The sequence below is a fragment of the Squalius cephalus genome (genome assembly GCF_949319135.1).
Source record: "Squalius cephalus genome assembly, chromosome: 19".
Taxonomy (NCBI): Eukaryota; Metazoa; Chordata; class Actinopteri; order Cypriniformes; family Leuciscidae; genus Squalius; species Squalius cephalus.
Window position 1 is genome coordinate 20250016 of NC_137140.1, and position 20818 is coordinate 20270833.

The 20818-nt window shown below is 36.4% G+C and overlaps 1 protein-coding gene across 8 annotated transcripts in view; it reads left to right on the forward strand.

Moving 5' to 3' along the window:
- The window catches only part of LOC307146460 (CASK interacting protein 2), a 59815-nt gene that overhangs the window by 7119 nt on the left and 31878 nt on the right, over nt 1-20818 (forward strand). For 6 of the 8 annotated variants that reach the window (XM_079850454.1, XM_079850455.1, XM_079850457.1 and 3 more), the window contains exon 3: nt 10041-10092. In XM_079850454.1, coding sequence (XP_079706580.1) covers nt 10041-10092 — 52 coding nt within the window. Of the gene's footprint in view, nt 1-7275; nt 7449-10040; nt 10093-20818 lie in introns of those variants that run through there. The other 2 variants (XM_079850456.1, XM_079850461.1) reach the window with 1 other exon arrangement.

Below are 20818 nucleotides of genomic sequence, written 5' to 3' on the forward strand. Positions count from 1 at the left end.
TAGACACTCTCTCCTCTCACATGGTCACGGTTCTTCAGATTCACTCGTTTTTTTTTTGAGGGGCGATACTATTCATAAGTAAAGGTGGAAAGATGCCTTCAAGCATAAAAAAAATCAACAGACTCAGTGACAAAGAATGACTTGATATAAAGTGTCCTTTAAATTGACTTATTATGTTTATTGTGTGGGTTTAGGGAGTGGTTGAGCCCTGTGCGGTTACTGTGGCTCATTTCATTTGAAGGATGCCCACATTAGAAGCAGCTCTTCCATTCAACGAGAAAAGACCACTGTTGACAGACACAAAGGGTGTTTGTGTTTCCACGCACGCTTTTGTGTGGATACTGTGAGTGAGGGAGGGAGAGAGGGACATAGATGGAAATTGAGAGATTGGGTGGGTTAGCCATGTCTGGAATGTTGTCATGTTGAAACTCGAACTCCTCTTGAAAGACCCACATCAACTTTTTTCTTCCCCTACAGTCATATGTAAAGTTCATAGCTCTGTTGGCATTGTGCCCTCTGCCCCCAGGCCGTGGGGTGGTCTGTTGGAGTACAACAAGGCCTGTGATTAGCCCAACATGAGCCAAAGGCATGGCTCACAGACCCCTCAGATCCATAGGAAACCGTTGACGGCAATTTGATAAAATGTCAGCATATACTTGTTGGATTGGCCAAAATAGATGTAGGGATCTGCATTGATCTGTGTGTACTCCACATGTATGTTTTGTTCTTTTGCTGCTTTTTCAGTTTAGTTAATTAAAATGAACTAATGCAACACAGTTCTTGAACATTTTGTCACAACATGGGGTGTGTTCATACTTGACTGGTTTAATTTGATTAAAACAAACAAACTGTGTTAGTGCAGTTCATCTGAAAAAGTGTGATCGCTGCCATCCAAACCCTGGTGTGCACCAAACAAGTGGAAAGTTTGATTAAATGAAAGTTTATTGAATACATTTGCATTAAGACTATATCATTTTTGTTTTTTTGTTTTTTTGGCAGTAACCATATACATAGAAAACCAAATTCAGACAGACAAACAAGTTGGGAAGGGATTTGAGCATTATTTTTCATAAATTATAAATAAATTTTTCAAAATTAACATAATCCATCTATGTAGTTTAATTTCGTACTCTACTATATTAAAATTGTATTTTCTTATGTTTTTAATTTTATATATATATATATATATATATATATATATATATATATATATATACACACTCACCTAAAGGATTATTAGGAACACCTGTTGAATTTCTCATTAATGCAATTATCTAATCAACCAATCACATGGCAGTTGCTTCAGTGCATTTAGGGGTGTGGTCCTGGTCAAGACAATCTCCTGAACTCCAAACTGAATGTCAGAATGGGAAAGAAAGGTGATTTAAGCAATTTTGAGTGTGGCATGGTTGTTGGTGCCAGACGGGCCGGTCTGAGTATTTCACAATCTGCACAACCATTTCTAGGGTTTACAAAGAATGGTGTGAAAAGGGAAAAACATCCAGTATGCGGCAGTCCTGTGGGCGAAAATGCCTTGTTGATGCTAGAGGTCAGAGGAGAATGGGCCGACTGATTCAAGCTGATAGAAGAGCAACTTTGACTGAAATAACCACTCGTTACAACCGAGGTATGCAGCAAAGCATTTGTGAAGCCACAACACGCACAACCTTGAGGCGGATGGGCTACAACAGCAGAAGACCCCACCGGGTACCACTCATCTCCACTACAAATAGGAAAAAGAGGCTACAATTTGCACGAGCTCACCAAAATTGGACAGTTGAAGACTGGAAAAATGTTGCCTGGTCTGATGAGCCTCGATTTCTGTTGAGACATTCAGATGGTAGAGTCAGAATTTGGCGTAAACAGAATGAGAACATGGATCTATCATGCCTTGTTACCACTGTGCAGGCTGGTGGTGGTGGTGTAATGGTGTGGGAGATGTTTTCTTGGCACACTTTAGGCCCCTTAGTGCCAATTGGGCATCGTTTAAATGCCACGGCCTACCTGAGCATTGTTTCTGACCATGTCCATCCCTTTATGACCACCATGTACCCATCCTCTGATGGCTACTTCCAGCAGGATAATGCACCATGTCACAAAGCTCGAATCATTTCAAATTGGTTTCTTGAACATGACAATGAGTTCTCTGTATTAAAATGGCCCCCACAGTCACCAGATCTCAACCCAGTAGAGCATCTTTGGGATGTGGTGGAACGGGAGCTTCGTGCCCTGGATGTGCATCCCACAAATCTCCATCAACTGCAAGATGCTATCCTATCAATATGGGCCAACATTTCTAAAGAATGCTTTCAGCACCTTGTTGAATCAATGCCACGTAGAATTAAGGCAGTTCTGAAGGCGAAAGGGGGTAAAACTCAGTATTAGTATGGTGTTCCTAATAATCCTTTAGGTGAGTGTGTGTGTGTGTGTGTGTGTATATACATGCATACATAAATACTATGGCAAGCCATTCAGGAAATAATTATATTTATAATATGAAGTCTGAATATATAGAATGAAAGTCTGAATATATAAAACGAATGTCTGAATATATATATAGAATGAAAGTCTGAATATATATAGAATGAAAGATATAGAATGAAAGTCTGAATATATAGAATTAATGTCTGAATATATAAAATGAAAGTCTGAATATATATAGAATGAATGTCTGAATATATAGAATGAAAGTCTGAATATATATAGAATGAATGTCTGAATATATGTAATGAAAGTCTGAATATATATATAGAATGAAAGTCTGACTATATATAGAATGAAAGTCTGAATATATAGAATGAAAGTCTGAATATATATAGAATGAATGTCTGAATATATAAAATGAAAGTCTGAATGTATATAGAATGAATGTCTGAATATATAGAATGAAAGTCTGAATATATATATATAGAATGAAAGTCTGACTATATATAGAATGAATGTCTGAATATATAGAATGAAAGTCTGAATATATATAGAATGAATGTCTGAATATATAGAATGAAAGTCTGAATATATATAGAATGAAAGTCTGAATATATAGAATGAAAGTCTGAATATATATTGAATGAATGTCTGAATATATAGAATGAAAGTCTGAATATATAGAATGAAAGTCTGAATATATATAGAATGAAAGTCTGAATATATAGAATGAAAGTCTGAATATATAGAATGAATGTCTGAATATATAGAATGAAAGTCTGAATATATATAGAATGAAAGTCTGAATATATAGAATGAAAGTCTGAATATATATAGAATGAAAGTCTGAATGTATATATATATATATATAGAATGAAAGTCTGAATATATAGAATGAAAGTCTGAATATATATAGAATGAAAGTCTAAATGTATGTGAAAGTGTGAATATGTGAAAAGAAAGTGTGCATTTGACAATTCTCACTGAATAATGTGTAGCTTGTTTTAGCCTTTTGAACTGTGATTCATTTAAAAATGTCATTCCCTGAAATTGTCCAATACTTTGGTGAGCTACAAGACTTTTTTGCAACAGTTGGTCATACTCCAAACAACATAAACAATTTAGAGTCTACATCACGTCATCTCGAGGATCATATTTCCATTCTTGCAACATTCTTAGCACTTATGGGCAGTCATGTTCAACAAAATGTTGTTGAAAGAACATTATGCATCATTCTCGAAGGAATTTATGAATCTTATGAATTCACCGCATTCGCTCTTCCGCAATGAAATAGCGAATTAATTTCTTCATCAGTAGAACGATGTTGAGTACGGTTGCCAGTATTTTGGCCCGTACACGCATTCGCCAGGGTGTTAATTAGACGATTGTTACTTAAAATTGCTGCTACTAAATTTCGTGCGGACTCGCTCATTGTTCAAAATGTGTATAAAAAATAGTAGATGAATAACACAAGATGGCGCTGATAACATCAGATTTTCATTCCATATATTCAGACATTCGTTTTATATATTCAGACTTTCATTCTATATATATTCAGACTTTCATTCTATATATATATATTCAGACTTTCATTTAATATATATTCAGACTTTCATTCCATATATTCAGACATTCGTTTTATATATTCAGACTTTCATTTTATATATTCAGACATTCATTCTATATTTATATTCAGACTTTCATTCTATATATATATATTCAGACTTTCATTCTATATATTCAGACATTCATTCTATATATATTCAGACTTTCATTTTATATATTCAGACATTCATTCTATATATATTCAGATTTTCATTCTATATATTCAGACTTCCATTCTATATATTCAGACTTTCATTCTATATATTCAGACTTCATATTATAAATATAATTATTTCCTGAACGGCTTGCCATAACATACATACATATACATATACATATATATATATATATATATATATATATATATATATATTTGTAATATTGTGGCCATGTTCTGAATGAAATACTAGCTTACTACTTACCATTGTGCAATGTATTGTAGACCGGCTACAATTTGTGAAAAATAAAATACGTTAAACATTATTCCATGATAAACAGTTTACACAGCACTACATTGCATTTTAAATTGGCATCCAGTTATCATCTTAGAAATTAAAATGGTTATTTTGCATTTTTCAGTTTTGTGTAAAAAGTCTGATCATGAAAAGTAATGAGTCAAGAACCAGGTGTTTAAAGTCATTGCGGAATATTACTCCATTACTCATCACTGAAAATGGAGAGTAAAGTTGAGTGTATTGTATTGTGGGATACAGTGAATGAACACAGTGTGTGGTTTAATTCAGAATAGCATACAACTCTTACTATTTCTGCCATATCCTTACATAAGTAAGGGTAATTATATAGAGGTGTATGCTAGTATTCATGGTGTGTTTCGATTCCTTTCTAGAACTTGGTATTTTCATTACTTATAATAGGTATAACTTATTTAATTTAAAGTGCCCCTATTATGCTTTTTCAAAAATTACCTTTCAGGCAGTGTGCAATATAGCTGTTTGTATATGTATAAGGTCTGTTTTAAAGATCAAAATGCACAACAACAAATAGTTATTGTCTACTAAAAGAAAGAATCGATTTTGAACTGCTGAAACGAGTTATCAGCAATTCCAGTCTCACTTCCTGTTACCTAACTACATAACAATGTAACAAATTTACAGAATGCCAGCCTATTGTCTTCACTGACTGCCTGCTAATGATGTCTACTTTCACCCGCTCTCAAACACTAATTGTAGCTGTGTTTGGTTCGAGACTGTTTTTAGCGCTGCAAATTAGGGCTGCACAATATCGAAATATCGCAAATGTATATATCGTGATGTGCATATCGCAACGACTTGCAATAACTGGGGTCATGAACAAAAGACAAAGAGAAAATCACTCACTGCTCTTGGCTGAATGACTTTTGTTGCTTTAATAAGGATCAGTATATTTAATTCATACAGTGAAAACTAAGCGTTTCATTTTTACATTTGATTATTCAGTTTCTGTTGTTAAATAAACCTAATGTAGGATAACCTGAAACCCTAAAGCCCGTGGTTTACACTGATGTTAAAATAACACTTCTTATGCTACAGTAAAACACTGCTGTTCACTTTCAGAAGCAGTAGGGATGTTTTCTTGTCACAAAAAGAATGTGAAACGCGTACAGTAATGTAGGTTATATCATTTTAAATATATTTTAAAGATAATTTAAGTTTACTTTACACACTTTTTAAGCATTATCGTATCATATCGAATATCGCATTATTTAATGAGTTATCGCATATCGCATTTTTCCTCAATATCGTGCAGCCCTACTGCGAATCCACTTTGCATGCACTTCAAATGGGTGAGGAGTTCACCCAAAAATGAACTCGCCCTCAATCCATCCTAGGTGTAGGCTATATGACTTGCTTCTTTCAGCCAAACACAGAGTTATGTTAAAAAATATCCTGACTCTTCCCAGCTTTACTATAATGGGGTGAATAGTAACTACGATTTTGAAGCCCAAAAAAGCACATCCATTCATCATAAAAGTAATCCATACGACTCCAGGGGGTTAATAAAGGCCTTCTGAAGTGAAGTGATGCATTGTTTTGAAGAAAAATTTCCATATTTATAACTTTATAAACTAGAATCACTGGCTTCCAGTAACAGCCGTACGCGAGTTGAGTTCCGGCGGAAGAGTGACCTCTGACCCGACATATGATGTATTGATGAATTTGGAAGCGCAGAAGATGGATAAAAACAAAACACCGGTCACGAATTAGAAGTCTAAACCGAGAATTTTTAAAGAGAAATTTCGGAGGAGTTTGAGTTTATCACCAAGCCCTGTTTGTTTGAACCGTGAGAGGAGTCTACTCTCAGCTAAGCTTATGCTACTCCTCTTATGCTAAGTCGTATGTCATACGCCGGAACTCGACTCTCTCGTGAATGCTCGGATGGATGTTAATAGAAGCTAGTGATTACAGTTTATGAAGTTTTAATTATGGATATTTTTCTTACACAAACAAATTGCTTCTCTTCAGGAGGCATTTATTAACCCCATGGAGCCTTATGGATTACTTTTATTCTTATTCAATAGTAAATCTCAGTTACTATTTACTCCCATTTTTTAAAGCTTGGAAGAGCCTGGATATTTGAGCTCAGATTGTGTTTGGCTGAAAGAAGAACACTTTCAACACCGTTGAAAGGTCATGCGTGTTCCGGTTCAAAAAGGTAGGGTAGGGCGAAAAACTCCATCTCATTTTCTCCTCCAATTTCAAAATCGCCCGACATCGTTGTTTTACCATATTTATTTTAGTTATTTACTTTTTGTAAATACTTAGTCTTTGCACGTTTGCTTTGTGGATCGGTACTTCCGCCTGTCACGCGTGATCTTTCAATGTGTCTGATCGCTGCGCTAGATAAGACTGGGATCCTTGGCTGGGATCGTGTAGAGCCCTTTAAAGTTGCATTGAAACTGCAATTTGGACCTTCAAACCATTGAACCCCATTGAAATCCACTATATGGAGAAAAATCCTGGAATGTTTTCTTCAAAAACCTTAATTTCTTTTTGTCTGAAGAAAGAAAGACATGAACATCTTGGATGACGTGGGGGTATAAATTCAGGAAATGTTAATTCTGAAGTGATCTAATCCTTTAAGTGAGCTGATAGCCATAGATGTCTATAATTCGGGAATAACAAATGCAGTTTTCACAATAAATACGATTTTTTTTCTGATTGGTTTTAATCCAGAAGATGTGGGGGTAGGAATTCATTGCTCCCACTATGCTGGAGGGTACAAATAGTTATAGATCTAATTTCCTGCAGTGTGATTTGGAGCAGGAGATGGGATATTTTTTGAGGCTGATGGTCTTATATGGATTGGATGGAAAGGTTTCTAAGCAAGTGAATGGTTGAAGTGTATAGGATGTAAGAAAACAAAGACATGTTTAGGTTTATTAGTCAAAATGGGGCAGGCAGTTGTGTGTGTACTGACAGGTAAGTGAACACGTTTACATTTACAGTTAAGATTCTTCTTTTCCACGTTTGAGATAAAAGCAGTCAGGGTGCTGCATGTAGTTCAGAGATCATTTAAAATGATGACACAGCTCCATGTTGTTTAGAGGACAGACTTGTCTACTGTCACTGACACTACTGTTCATCGCTCTTCACTTAGTGACCTAGATCACATTTTCCCTTCAGCGACAGGTGGAGCGTACGATTTTTCAATGTTTCTTTTTTTTATGTTACAGTGCTTACAGTGCTCTTTATTACAAATATTCAAAGTTTTCTTTTCTTTTACTTCTCCACATCATTAGAACATTTGGTCTCACTTTATATTAGGTGTCTTTAACTACAATGTAAATTAACATATACTACTTACATATAAATTAATCTTTTGATAGAATGCACTTACAGTATTGTGTACATGCATTATTTTTTACATTGTACTTAAAAAAAAAAAAAAATACCTGCATGTAATTACAGCTGTAATTAATTTCTGTAATAACATCTATAATTACACCGTTGACCTCACCTTTCCCGTATACCCTAACCCACCATTAAACCTACTTATACTGTACCACCAAACCTGTCCCTAACCCTACCCGTATCCCACCTCAATAGCAGCAAGAGTTTTTTGCGATATAATATGAACACAATAAGTACATTGTACTTATTTTTTGATGGAAATACATAGTAGTTAAAGACACCTAATATAAAGTGTGACCGAACATTCTAACTTGCATTATAGAACAGTAGTTCCAGATCTTTTCACAGTACATATCGTTTTAAAGCAGCTTCACAGAAAATGCAGTGATTATATCAAAATAATGTCCATATGGCAGTAATATACAGCTATAAAAGGCTACATGTTATGTGGTTAACTTCATGTATTATGTTAAGCTGAACCAACAAACGTGTGTTAGGCAGAAAATACAACTAGTGCTCATAAGTATTATGTTACGATATTGGGATGATATTTGAAAGTTTTGTCTGTCGATCCAAAGTTGCCATCATCTGAAATCTTCGCAATTATCGGCATCGCCCGAAAACATCGCAAAGGCTGGATCCGAACAGATCCAGATATAATTGTAATACGATTATGCAATTAAGAATGCTTGGCTAAAGGGATGTCTTTATTTTGGATTTATATAGAATTTACGTCACAGAGTTCATCTTAGAGGTCGGGAGTTTAAACTCTGGGAAAATTTTCAGTCCAATGATTTAGTAAGCGAATTCATTCAAACAATCAGTTCAAAATGGCGCAAATGAAGAAAACCAGGCTTGTTACATCAGGCAGAGCGAATAGAGACTGTGTTTTCAGTGAATTATTCATTCCACTGTGTATTTCGCTTTAAAACACGAGCTCTGTCATTTTGACAGATATGTCATCTGTCATCTTGGAATTGGTCTGTTTATCTGTGACTGATAGAGCACGATCCCTAAACGCATCGCGCTGTGTGAAATACAGACTGAACGGAACGTCAAAACATCCCACCGCTGGCCTGATGATATGCATAATGAAAACTATGTTTGTCAGCTGGATAAAGCAAACCAGCATCTCGCTAGTAAAGTTTTGATGGATGAGGAATGCAGTCAAGGTAAAGACAAGTGAGGTCTCCAAGTGTCCTTTATTGAAAAGACACCTAAATTTACCTTGAAAAAAGCTGGCAGAAAATACTGTTTTGTGAGAATCATCCTTCAATTTGATGATTTACTTTGCTGGATATAGCAAATGATGACAAAATGGATGTGTTAAACAATATAAATGGTGTATGCTTAATTTAACCATAAGGGTGCGATTTAATCAATTAAAATTACAAAGGAGCAATACCATTTAGGGCTATATTATAAGTAAGGGCAATATTTAATAATTTCTATAGGGGCTTAATAGGTAGTCAATGTAGAGATGATTTTTGACCTGGTAAGAACTGAATTAGCTGCATTCTGGATTTGGACTAACTGTATCTTGTTTTTTGAAGATGCAATGACACTGGGACTAACTGCACTGGGACTTTCCACTGTTTGTATCACTCCGCTTGTTTGCATTACTCCGCTTGTTTGCATTTGCATGTTCCAAAAAAGGAAAGAGAGGAACATTTAGGCTAGTTGCTTGAAGTTTATTCATGGAAATCATTCCTAATTTGGATTGTTAGGAATCCTGCATGGCTTATAAGACAGTGTTTTTGACAGGATTGAATAATGAGACCATCTGTAGACACTGGCTGATCTCTTGGAATTGCATGAGTGTGAGTTAATAATGACAGAATTACCATTTTCTTAGCCCTTTAAGACCGTTTTCAACAGAGAATTACTTTTCAGTTCATATGCAAATTGTTATAACATTAATATTGTGCCGATGACAAAATAGACACGTAATGAATGTTACTCACTGGAAAAATATGACACAGCCGTCAATCTATGTTGTGTTTGAGTTCAAAACAATTGCCTGTTGAAAGTTTGAAACAAGTGCTTTCATGCCGTAACATCACCATGCCTCATACCTCTCTAATGGAGGGTTCAGCAGCTGACTGATTTGTTTGAAACATCACATCATGTCCTGACTTTTATTTCCATCTGTTTTCCTAGAGTTACTGGGCTCCACAAAGAGGCTGAATGTGAACTACCAAGATCAAGATGGGTAAGTTCTCTCATTTTCCACACGTTCAGTCCAAAATGTGGAGAACAAGGAAACTTGTATGCAATATCACATGAGCAGAAGTGGGATATGGCTCTATATCAGAACAGATGATATAAAGGGGTGAATTCAGGGACACTTTTCCCCAGTTATCCCAAAGGCAAAAAGTGCCCCAATCAACCTGAATTCACATTACATAAATTTAACATATTTTGGTGGGTCGTTTGGTGAGTCCTCCAAACCTTCCCCCTTTAGAGTTTAATATTTATGTAGTAAACTCACTTGACTGAAATTTATGAATTTTTCATGTTTATAACTGCTGTCGGAGCAGATTGAAGCAAACGGAGCACATCAGACACAAAAGCTTTAATCACATGTGCAAGGTTTATGTGCATCTTTGGCTGATATGAATATTGCGTGTGTCCCACCTGTTTAAACACTGAAAATGTGCTTTTCTATCATGTCGACATCCTTCTTTTTTACAAGAAGGTGGTCTATGCTTTCTGACGCTGTGACTAGTCAACCCTTACTCAATTTAAAAAACTTAAAAAATCTTGTCAAAAAGGAATTGTCACAAACACACAAATAGGGGATTTCTTTGTTTGAAAAACACTATTATTAATAATTAAAAAAAACACCTGCCAGACTCAACATACATGAACAAACATATATTATTTTACTTGGCTATTGTTTTTTTTTAGTATATTGACACTCTTTGCCAATCTGTGCATCATTTCCCCACTCATGAAATGTGTCCTCATCCGTCCCTAAAGCAGTAATGAAGTTATCAAGAACATTAATTAATTAAACCTAGACGAATATATTACTGCAAGGGATAACTGAATATTTGACTCATCCACCAATTATAATTTCCTCTTTGTAGAGTCTTCTGAGTTTACAATATTGTTCCCCTTGTAAAATAATTGGTGAAGAAAGATAAAACACTTGGCATCAAGCTGTTTAATTACTCATTACAAAATTATCCGTATAATTTTGCATTGCTATATTTAAGTGTGTGTGTTTTTAAATCAGTGAATGATTTATTAAAGTGATTTTTTTTTTTTGTTTTTTTTGCCAGTCCTGCATTAGATTATAGCAACATAGGGCCCTATTTTAACGATCTAATCCCATGGTTTAAAGCACACTTAGAAATTCAGTCCGAATTCACTTTTGCTAGTGTAATGACAGGAAAAATGGTCAGTGCGCCCTGCGCATGGTCTTAAAGGGTTGTCTCTATTCTCTTAATGAGTAATCGGTGTGTTTTGGGCGTAACGTCCAATAAACCAGTCAGAGTCTCATCTCCCATTCCCTTTAAAAGCCAGTTGCGCTCGCGCCAACAATGCGCCTGAACGCCTTGTTTTCAGACCAGCGTACCCATGGGCACACAAATAGGCGCAAATGCATTTGCCATTTAAACAATGTGGTGCAGAATGATAACTGCGTCGGGCTGAAACTAGCAAAAAACACTTGCGTCATGCCTGGCGCTGCATTGGGCCGGGGGTATGATAGGGCCCATAGTGTACATCGGCTGTACACTGTAAATCAGATTGCATTAAAAATAAAAACAGAGGGAAGTATGGGACTTGAAATTGTTCACACATTACTGTAAACATTCACACATAAATGTCTGGTATTACTTCTGTTAAGTTTTTTAAACAGGAATTTGTATTGTAAGAATTAAACATAATACGTCCTATTATATTAACCTATGTTTGTTTACTGCATGCCCCGCAGAGTCGCAGACACATATTAAAATTATATGTCTAAAGTGAAAGCAAACATTTGAGAGAAAATCTGGTGCGTGTGTTATATGCGTGTATATTAGATGCGTCGCGTGCTGGTCTTAAAGCGACAGTAGCCTAATAGTAAACATGCTGCCGCTTGTCCTTAAAGGGATGGTTCACCAAAAAATTAAAATAAGTCATTATTTACACTCTAATGTTGTTCCAAACCTGTATTAATTTCTTGTGCTGAACACAAAAGAATATATTTTGAAGAATGTGTTTTGAAGTAAATTATGAAAATTGTCATAATTTACTCTCAAGTTTAACCTGTAATAAGTTTCTTTCTTCTGTTGAAAATAAAAGTTATTTTGAAGAATGTGGGTAACCAAACCGTTGCTGGTCCCCATTGACTTTCATAGGAGAAAAAATCTACACACTGGGGAGCAGCAACTGTTTGGTTACCCACATTCTTCAAAATAACTTTTATTTTCAACAGAAGAAAGAAACTTATTACAGGTTAAACTTGAGAGTAAATTATGACAATTTTCATTTTGGGGGAACTATCCCTTTAATGTTAATAAAACAACAAAACACAAAGAGAAAATCATTCACTGACTGATAACTTTAATAGTAGCTTTAATAAGAATCAATGTATAATTTATACAGTGTTATATAAAGTCTATGTAGTGTTTTAATTTCATATTTGTTCATTTAATTACTTTCTTCAATGCTACTGCTAAATACACCTACTGTACAGTATCTGAACAAATAAAGCACTGTTTATTTCATTTGTATATTAAGCTGTGTAATGAGTATCTTTGTTCTTATTTTTTTAATGACAAAGAAAATAATGACACAGATTTTTATCTTCGTCACTTTGGCCTAAATGTTTGCCATTCCTTTTTATTTTATATTTTGTTACCTAAGGCTTTTGAAGTATAGGACTTAAAATTGTTCACACATTACTGTAAACATTCACACATAAATGTCTGGCATTACTTCAGTTAAGATTTTTAAACAGGAATTTGTATTGTAAGAATTAAACACATAATGCGTCCTATTATGTTAACCTATGTTTGTTTACTGCATGCCCTGCAGTGTTGCAGACACACATTAAAATTATACTCCATGTCTTGACTTGAGTTTGTTTGCTGCACCTAGCTGTGGTTTTGCTTTCACAGTGTATTTGCATACAGTGGGGAGAACAAGTATTTGATACACTGCCGATTTTGCAGGTTTTCCCACTTGCAAAGCATGTAGAAGTCTGTAATTTTTTTTTAAAACAAAAATCCAGAAAATCACATTGTATGATTAAGTAATTAATTTGTATTTTATTGCATGATATAAGTATTTGATACATCAGAAAAGCAGAACTTAATATTTGGTACAGAAACCTTTGTTTGCAATTACAGAGATCATACGTTTCCTGTAGTTCTTGACCAGGTTTGCACACACTGCAACAGGGATTTTGGCCCACTCCTCCATACAGACCTTCACCAGATCCTTCAGGTTTCGGGGATGTCGCTGGGCAATACGGACTTTCAGCTCCCTTCAAAGATTTTCTATTGGGTTCAGGTCTGGAGACTGGCTAGGCCACTCCAGGACCTTGAGATGCTTCTTACGGAGCCACTCCTTAGTTGCCCTGGCTGTGTGTTTCGGGTCGTTGTCATGCTGGAAGACCCAGCCACGACCCATCTTCAATGCTCTTACTGAGGGAAGGAGGTTGTTGGCCAAGATCTCGCGACACATGGCCCCATCTATCCTCCCCTCAATACGGTGCAGTCATCCTGTCCCCTTTGCAGAAAAGCATCCCCAAAGAATGATGTTTCCACCTCCATGCTTCACGGTTGGGATGGTGTTCTTGGGGTTGTACTCATCCTCCTTCCTCCAAACACGGCGAGTGGAGTTTAGACCAAAAAGCTCTATTTTTGTCTCAACAGACCACATGACCTTCTCCCATTCCTCCTCTGGATCATCCAGATGGTCATTGGGAAACTTCAGACGGGCCTGGACATGCGCTGACTTGAGCAGGGGGACCTTGCGTGCGCTGCAGGATTTTAATTCATGACGGCGTAGTGTGTTACTAATGGTTTTCTTTGAGACTGGTCCCAGCTCTCTTCAGGTCATTGACCAGGTCCTGCCGTGTAGTTCTGGGCTGATCCCTCACCTTCTTCATGATCATTGATGCCCCACGAGATGAGATCTTGCATGGTGCCCCAGACCGAGGGAGATTGACTGTCATCTTGAACTTCTTCCATTTTCTAATAATTGCACCAACAGTTGTTGTCTTCTCACCAAGCTGCTTGCCTATTGTTCTGTAGCCCATCCCAGCCTTGTGCAGGTCTACAATTTTATCCCTGATGTCCTTACACAGCTCTCTGGTCTTGGCCATTGTGGAGAGGTTGGAGTCTGTTTGATTGAGTGTGTGGACAGGTGTCTTTTATACAGGTAACGATTTCAAACAGGTGCAGTTAATACAGGTAATGAGTGGAGAACAGGAGGGCTTCTTAACACTAGAACGGCCATGGCAGTCATTTTGACCGTTTTGAATTTTATATCTGCAATAACTTTGTTGAAAAAATAAATACAATCCTGCTGGCACCTGACTTTTCCTAAAAGTGTCTGTATTTTCATTTAAAATGTGTTTCATATAAATTACACATAAGGCAAAAAAACAAATGAACATATTTACCTATTTCGGCCATAGACGGTCATATTGACCGCACTGAATTTCGCGGTATTATTATAGGCTATACTAATATACACAACAATAAAATGTGGTAAAAAATACACTAAACATATTCAACAACAAATCATTTAAATGTAATGATATTCAGAACAGAACAAGAATGAAAAAAAAATAACTATAAACAAGCCAAAATGAAATAGGCTACTTTATAAGCGAAAGTGAAAGTAAGCGGCGTTAGGCTCACGCAACTCTCTAATTAGAATCAAAATGTTTCAACATTTGCGATGTATTTGAATGGTAAACTATTCTTTATTATAGGCTTTGTACTTCACTCATGTTCCAGTATCGACGGAAAAAATCATCCTCTTCACACGCGCAAAATGGTACGAATTGTAGGCTACTGACAAACAGAGCAGTGGAATTTTTATATGTTAGGTTGACTATTTTATTATTATATTTTATTATAGCTATAATGAACAGGCTGCAATGTCAAGATTGCAATGCTGGAATATGGTGTGTGTGTCGGCGGTCGCGGGCGCGATCGAACAGAAACATGAAAACATAGGCTATACGCCGTCATTTTGTTCAGGACATCTACGGATATTATTTATTTATAAATGTATAATTAAACTTGTTTAAATGTACAATTTGGTGTTGTTTTGTTTTTAAAAGACATCCTAATACAATAAATGCATTAATCTCTCAATTGGGTATTTATCATTAAAGGGTCATTTCACCCGTGGAGACATGAATGTGTATTGAAAGTGGGTCATTTATGTAGAAGAAATGTGAAATTATTTTTGAATTTGGAGCTTTCTAGACTGAGAAAAGCCAGAAAATGTATTTTTGGCTTATGTGGATGAAAGACAACAACTCCCAGAATGCACTTGCTTCGCTGCCCTACAAGGCCACTCCCAAGCCACGCCTACCGGTAAGACAGCGCAGTTGAAAACAAAAACATCAAGGCAAGGCTAGGCTACGAGTGAGTCTCCGTGACGAGTTTGCCCAAAATGTCCGGGATTCGGCTTTTGCGTTCTACAGTCGCCATTCATCATGTTTACTGTGGCGAGCAGGACGAGGCTGAGGGGCGCGGGAGAACGACGCGAGGCCGGTGGCGTGATTACTGACGACCGACACCTGTGAGGCACTGTTCTCGTATCTCGCACGGAGGAGCAGGTATTTTCTTAGCAATGGTAAAACACACATCAACCGATCACGCCACCGGCCTCGCGTCTTTCTCCCGCGGCGCTAGCCTCGTCCTGCTCCCTGTATTACTGTGATTACTGATGAGCGCGCCTGTGAGATGCACCGGTCTCATGGGCTATCTCTCACGGAGGTGCGGGTATTTTCTTAGCAATGTTAAAACGCAAATCAACCGATCACTTGTTTAGCATTCATGTAAACATTACATTCAGATTCACCAATCGGGGTGAATTCAGTTAGATTGAAACAAAAGGTGAGCATGTAAACAATGGATGGCGACCGCAGAAAGCAAAAGCTGAATCCCGGACATTTTTGTCGATCTCGACGGCCGGACATGTCCGGGAAATAGAGTATGGTAACCCCTACTACTCAGCTTTCTTCGTCCCTGTTTTCTGCAGGTTTCTGCCGTTGAAATCAAACACACTCGCACTGATCTGTGATAGGTCTGTTAGCGCATTAGGTCCAACCCCCTATGGGCAGGTTTGAAAGGGTTGATCTAGTGCTTGTAGTCTTAACAGAAATCCCCCCCTCTTACACTTCCTCCTACAATGACGCAAAATGACGATTTTTGCGTCATTGTAGGAGGAAGTGTAAAGAGGTAAATACAGATTTCTCTCGTCTCGGGGGAAAATGAAAAAATGTTGCATGACCATTCAATAGTTTGACTGGGTTTCTAACAATGCAAAGCTTAATGCAAATGGGTGAAGTGTCCCTTTAAAGATATAGCCTAGTTTGGAATCTAGCGGTCAAAATGACCGCTTGCGGCAGTTCTAGTAGTTATGGAATTCTGGCACTTCTAGTGTTAAAGAAAAACTAACAGGTCTGTGAGAGCCGGAATTCTTACTGATTGGTAGGTGATCAAATACTTATGTCATGCAATAAAATGCAAATTAATTATTTATTTTTGTATTTTTATTTATTTATTTATTTTATTTTATTTATTTTGTATATTATCTGTATTTTTGTTTTAGATTTCGTCTCCCACAGTTGAAGTGTACCTATGATAAAAATTACAGACCTCTACATGCTTTGTAAGTAGGAAAACCTGCAAAATCAGCAGTGTATCAAATACTTGTTCTCCCCACTGTATATTCTATCCAAACTTTGTGCTGTAACACCTTTGTGCGCAAACAGGAAGAAGAAAGTGCCTAAGAGTGCCTAGCTTGTCTAAGAGATAAAAATGTAATTCTTCTGTTGTTTCTCCTCAATATATGACACAAACTTACATGTATCGTAGGTTTTCTTTAAACTATAGCTCATGGTTAGTCAAAAGCAACGTGACATGGTTTGACTCGTTTTCTTATCATGATTCCTTTGCTTTGAAGTACCATCACTGTTTGGAATCAAAGCTTAGACTGTTGAGAGAGCCACAGACTCAAAGCTCTGATCACTCTTAAAAATTCTGGACTGTGGCTCTGGGAAATGTCGTCTGGAGATGAAATAGCTATGTGTATACTTTGTGTGCATTTGAGATCACAACTAATGTACATTAAAGAAAGATGACATGAAAAAAGATTTTGTATTTGATGATAATGATTGAGTTGAATGAACAGCTAGACGCCCTAAGGTATTGCTGACATAAGTCACAGATGAAGACAAAGATTTTTGTCTTAATTGTCCTTGGTAAAACTTTTTTTTGGCCAACTTGAATTAGTTTGTTCACTGAATTTCTCATTCAACTAGAAAATTCCTGTCAAGGCAACTACTGATTTCTTGTAGGGGTGGGCGATTATAGCAAAAATATCATATCACGAATATTCCTTTTCAGGAAAATTAGTTATCTTGATTATTTTTCAAGTTGGTTTTACTATTTTACAAGTGACTGAGCATTACAGCCAAACTAATGTCCCTATTTTAACAAACAAAGTAACAAAATATAAAATAAAAAGTTATGGTTGACATTTAGGCCAAAGTTGCAAAGATAAAGTCTTTGTCATTATTTTCTTTATTAAAAAAATAAGAGCAAAGATACTCATTACACAGCTTAATATACAAATGAAATAAACAGTGCTTTATTTGTTCAGATACTGTACAGTAGGTATATTTAGCAGTAGCATTGAAGAAAGAAATTAAATGAACAAATATGAAATTATAACACTACATACTTTACTGTATAAATTACACATTGGTTCTTATTAAAGCTACTATTAAAGTTCACAGTCAGTGAATGATTTTCTCTCTGTGTTTTGTTGTTTTATTAACATTAAAGGGATAGTTCCCCCCAAAATGAAAATTGTCATAATTTACTCCTAAGTTTATAACCCGTAATAAGTTTCTTTCTTCTGTTGAAAAGAAGTTATTTTGAAGAAGTTGGGAACCAAACAGTTGCTGCTCCCCAGTGTGTAGTTTTTTTCTCCTATGAAAGGGATAGTTCGGCCAAAATGATATTTAACCCACGATTTACTCACCCTCAAGCCGTTCGAGATGCATATGTCAATCATTTTTCAGACGAACACATTTTCAGTTATTTTAGAAAATGTCTTAGATCTTTCAGTGGTTATAATGTGAAGCTATGGGGTCCACCTCCTTCAAGTCCCAAAATGTGCATGCATCCTTCACAAAAGTAATTCATCCGGCTCCAGGGGGATAAACGAAGGCCTTCTGAGGGTAATTCGTGCGGTTTCCATCTGCCGTGAACGTGCGTCGACCGTTGCCGGAAGCAAGATATTTTCATTTATAAAGTTTTAAATATGTATATTTTTACAACAAAACCGCACGGATTTTAAACGGCAAGGCTTTAAAGCACACGCAAATAATGAACTTTTGTGAATTGCAGTGTCCCGTACCTCTGCATTAACTTGTGATGTGTAGGCCTACGTCGCGTTGTACAGTATGTTGAGACGAGAGGCGCCAGAACTGCAACTGATAGAATGCACTAACACGATATTACGATATTTCTTCAAAAGCAGATCGTGGAGACATTTTAATCGTCCACGATCAAAAATCGTTATATTGCACATCCCTAGTTTCTTGTTTCAGAAATTGTAAAGAAATTTCATTGTTCATGGTTTTAAATCACATCAAAAGGCCTATATGAAGTACACTCTGCAAACTCTGTCTCACAGAAACAATATTGCACAGTAAAAGTATTTCATGCAGTCAGCATGAAATGAAAATTCATCCCTTTTTTTAAAATGCATGTTGTTGATCTTATTGTGAACACTTAAACTATGCATACATTTATTATCTTTTTTATTATTATTATTTGACAGTAATTTAATCAAATTATCATAACTCGATCTTCTGGTGAAACGACAGACTTCTTTCTTGTGAAAAATGCTGAAATTCCAGTCATTTGGTTTGCTTAAACCCCGCCCATTTCTTACAATGACTGCAAGCTTGCATTCAGAATCAGATCTTCCTTCATCAATCAACAACTTACGATTAAACCCAAATCCCCACGCTACATTTTTTTTCTTCCTTTTTCGATAAATAGAAAACTCTGATGTACATCATTCTACAGAAGAAAAGATCTGCTGCTACTTGTTACATAATACATTGCTTTAATATTCAAATTTAATAAACTCACCAACCTCAGTCAACAAATATAATTTAGTAAAAACATTTTTAGTATCTCCAATTAACAAATGCCCAACAGTGATGGTTAAAACAACATAAACAATAATCTGATAAAAAAAAAAATAAAAAAAAAATTCATGCCGCAGTGCATACTGGGAGCTTGCAGTTCTCTCTCAGGCTATTCAGTTGGTTAACATGTTTTTTTTTAATGTAATTCTCTTTTCTTGTATCTGTGACTCACTAAGCCCTGTATGCTAGGCAGAATCTAATTGCTTTTGTACAGTGTGTGCACAGGTTGAATCTGTTGTTGAATCTGGGTGTCCCATTAGTCTTGAGAGACAATAGTTGAAAGCGTATCTCGATGAAGTTGAGGGCCTCACATTAGCATGAGTGCTAATTTGCGCTTTCATGAGCAGCAGGGGAAGAACTGAGTAACCGGCTCCTGAGGGACCTGCAGCTGAGGTGGAGGAGAAACAGTTCATTAGTCATCACTGCTACTGGCGCTGTTCGCTTCTTTCTTTCTCTCTTTCTCTCTTACTCTCTCACTCTCACACTCTCACACTCTCTCATACAAATAATAATTTATCAAAGCCCAGCAGGATATTTTTTAACACGCACAGTAGCTTTTGTAGGGTGACATACTAGTGTGTAAGAGGTGTCCCTACTGGATGTGTTTAAGAAGTCTGGATCAGACAGTCTGTGCTGCTGAACCATAGACTGAACACAGCATTCTTTAGATATGTGCCATATTAATCATCAGTGTTGTTCACTTCACTCTCAACATCTGTGACTGCTGAACATTAGCTGTAGGGTGCTTTTTTCCAATCTTTTATTTGTTAGTTTCACAAAACTCAACAAAAAAAAAAAAAAAAAAAAAGTTATGAGGAGCAGTGTATATAAGATAAAGGGGCTTGTAGGAGCACTGGGCCAGTGCAATGAAGCAGAAAACAGAAGTAATTAACTTAACTTAACCAGGTGGGAAAACCTTTAAAGCGATGAACAGTGATGAACGACAACCCAAAAGTGAAAATTCTGCCATTAATTACTCACCCTCCAAATCGGAACACAAATGAAGATCTTTTTGATCAAATCTGAGAGCTTTCTGTACCTCTGTTGACAGCAATACAACTGAAACTTTGACACTTAAAAATGTTCATGAAGAGATTGTAAAAACTAATCCATATGAGTTGAGAGGTTTAAGCCAAAATTCTCTGAAGAGACACAATCGTTTTATATGATGAACAGATTGAATTTAGGCTTTTATTCACATATAAACATTCATCAACTCGTATATCAGTTGTGGTAAACCAATAGAAGCTCAAGCATATTCGTTCATATCATATTTGACGTGCGAGAGCCAATGAGGTTTGTTCTTGTGTTATGCAACGCTTTTGAGCTTCCGCAAGAGGTTTTGTTCTCGAGCGTCAAGCAGGTTCAGTTGAGCTTCTCTTTATGTTCGCTGATCAATGTTTATATGCGAATAAAAGCCTAAATTCAATCTGTTCGTCATATAAAGTGATCGATAAAATTTGGACTAAACCGCTCAATTCATGTGGATTCGTTTTACGATCTCTTTATGAACTTTTTGAAGCGT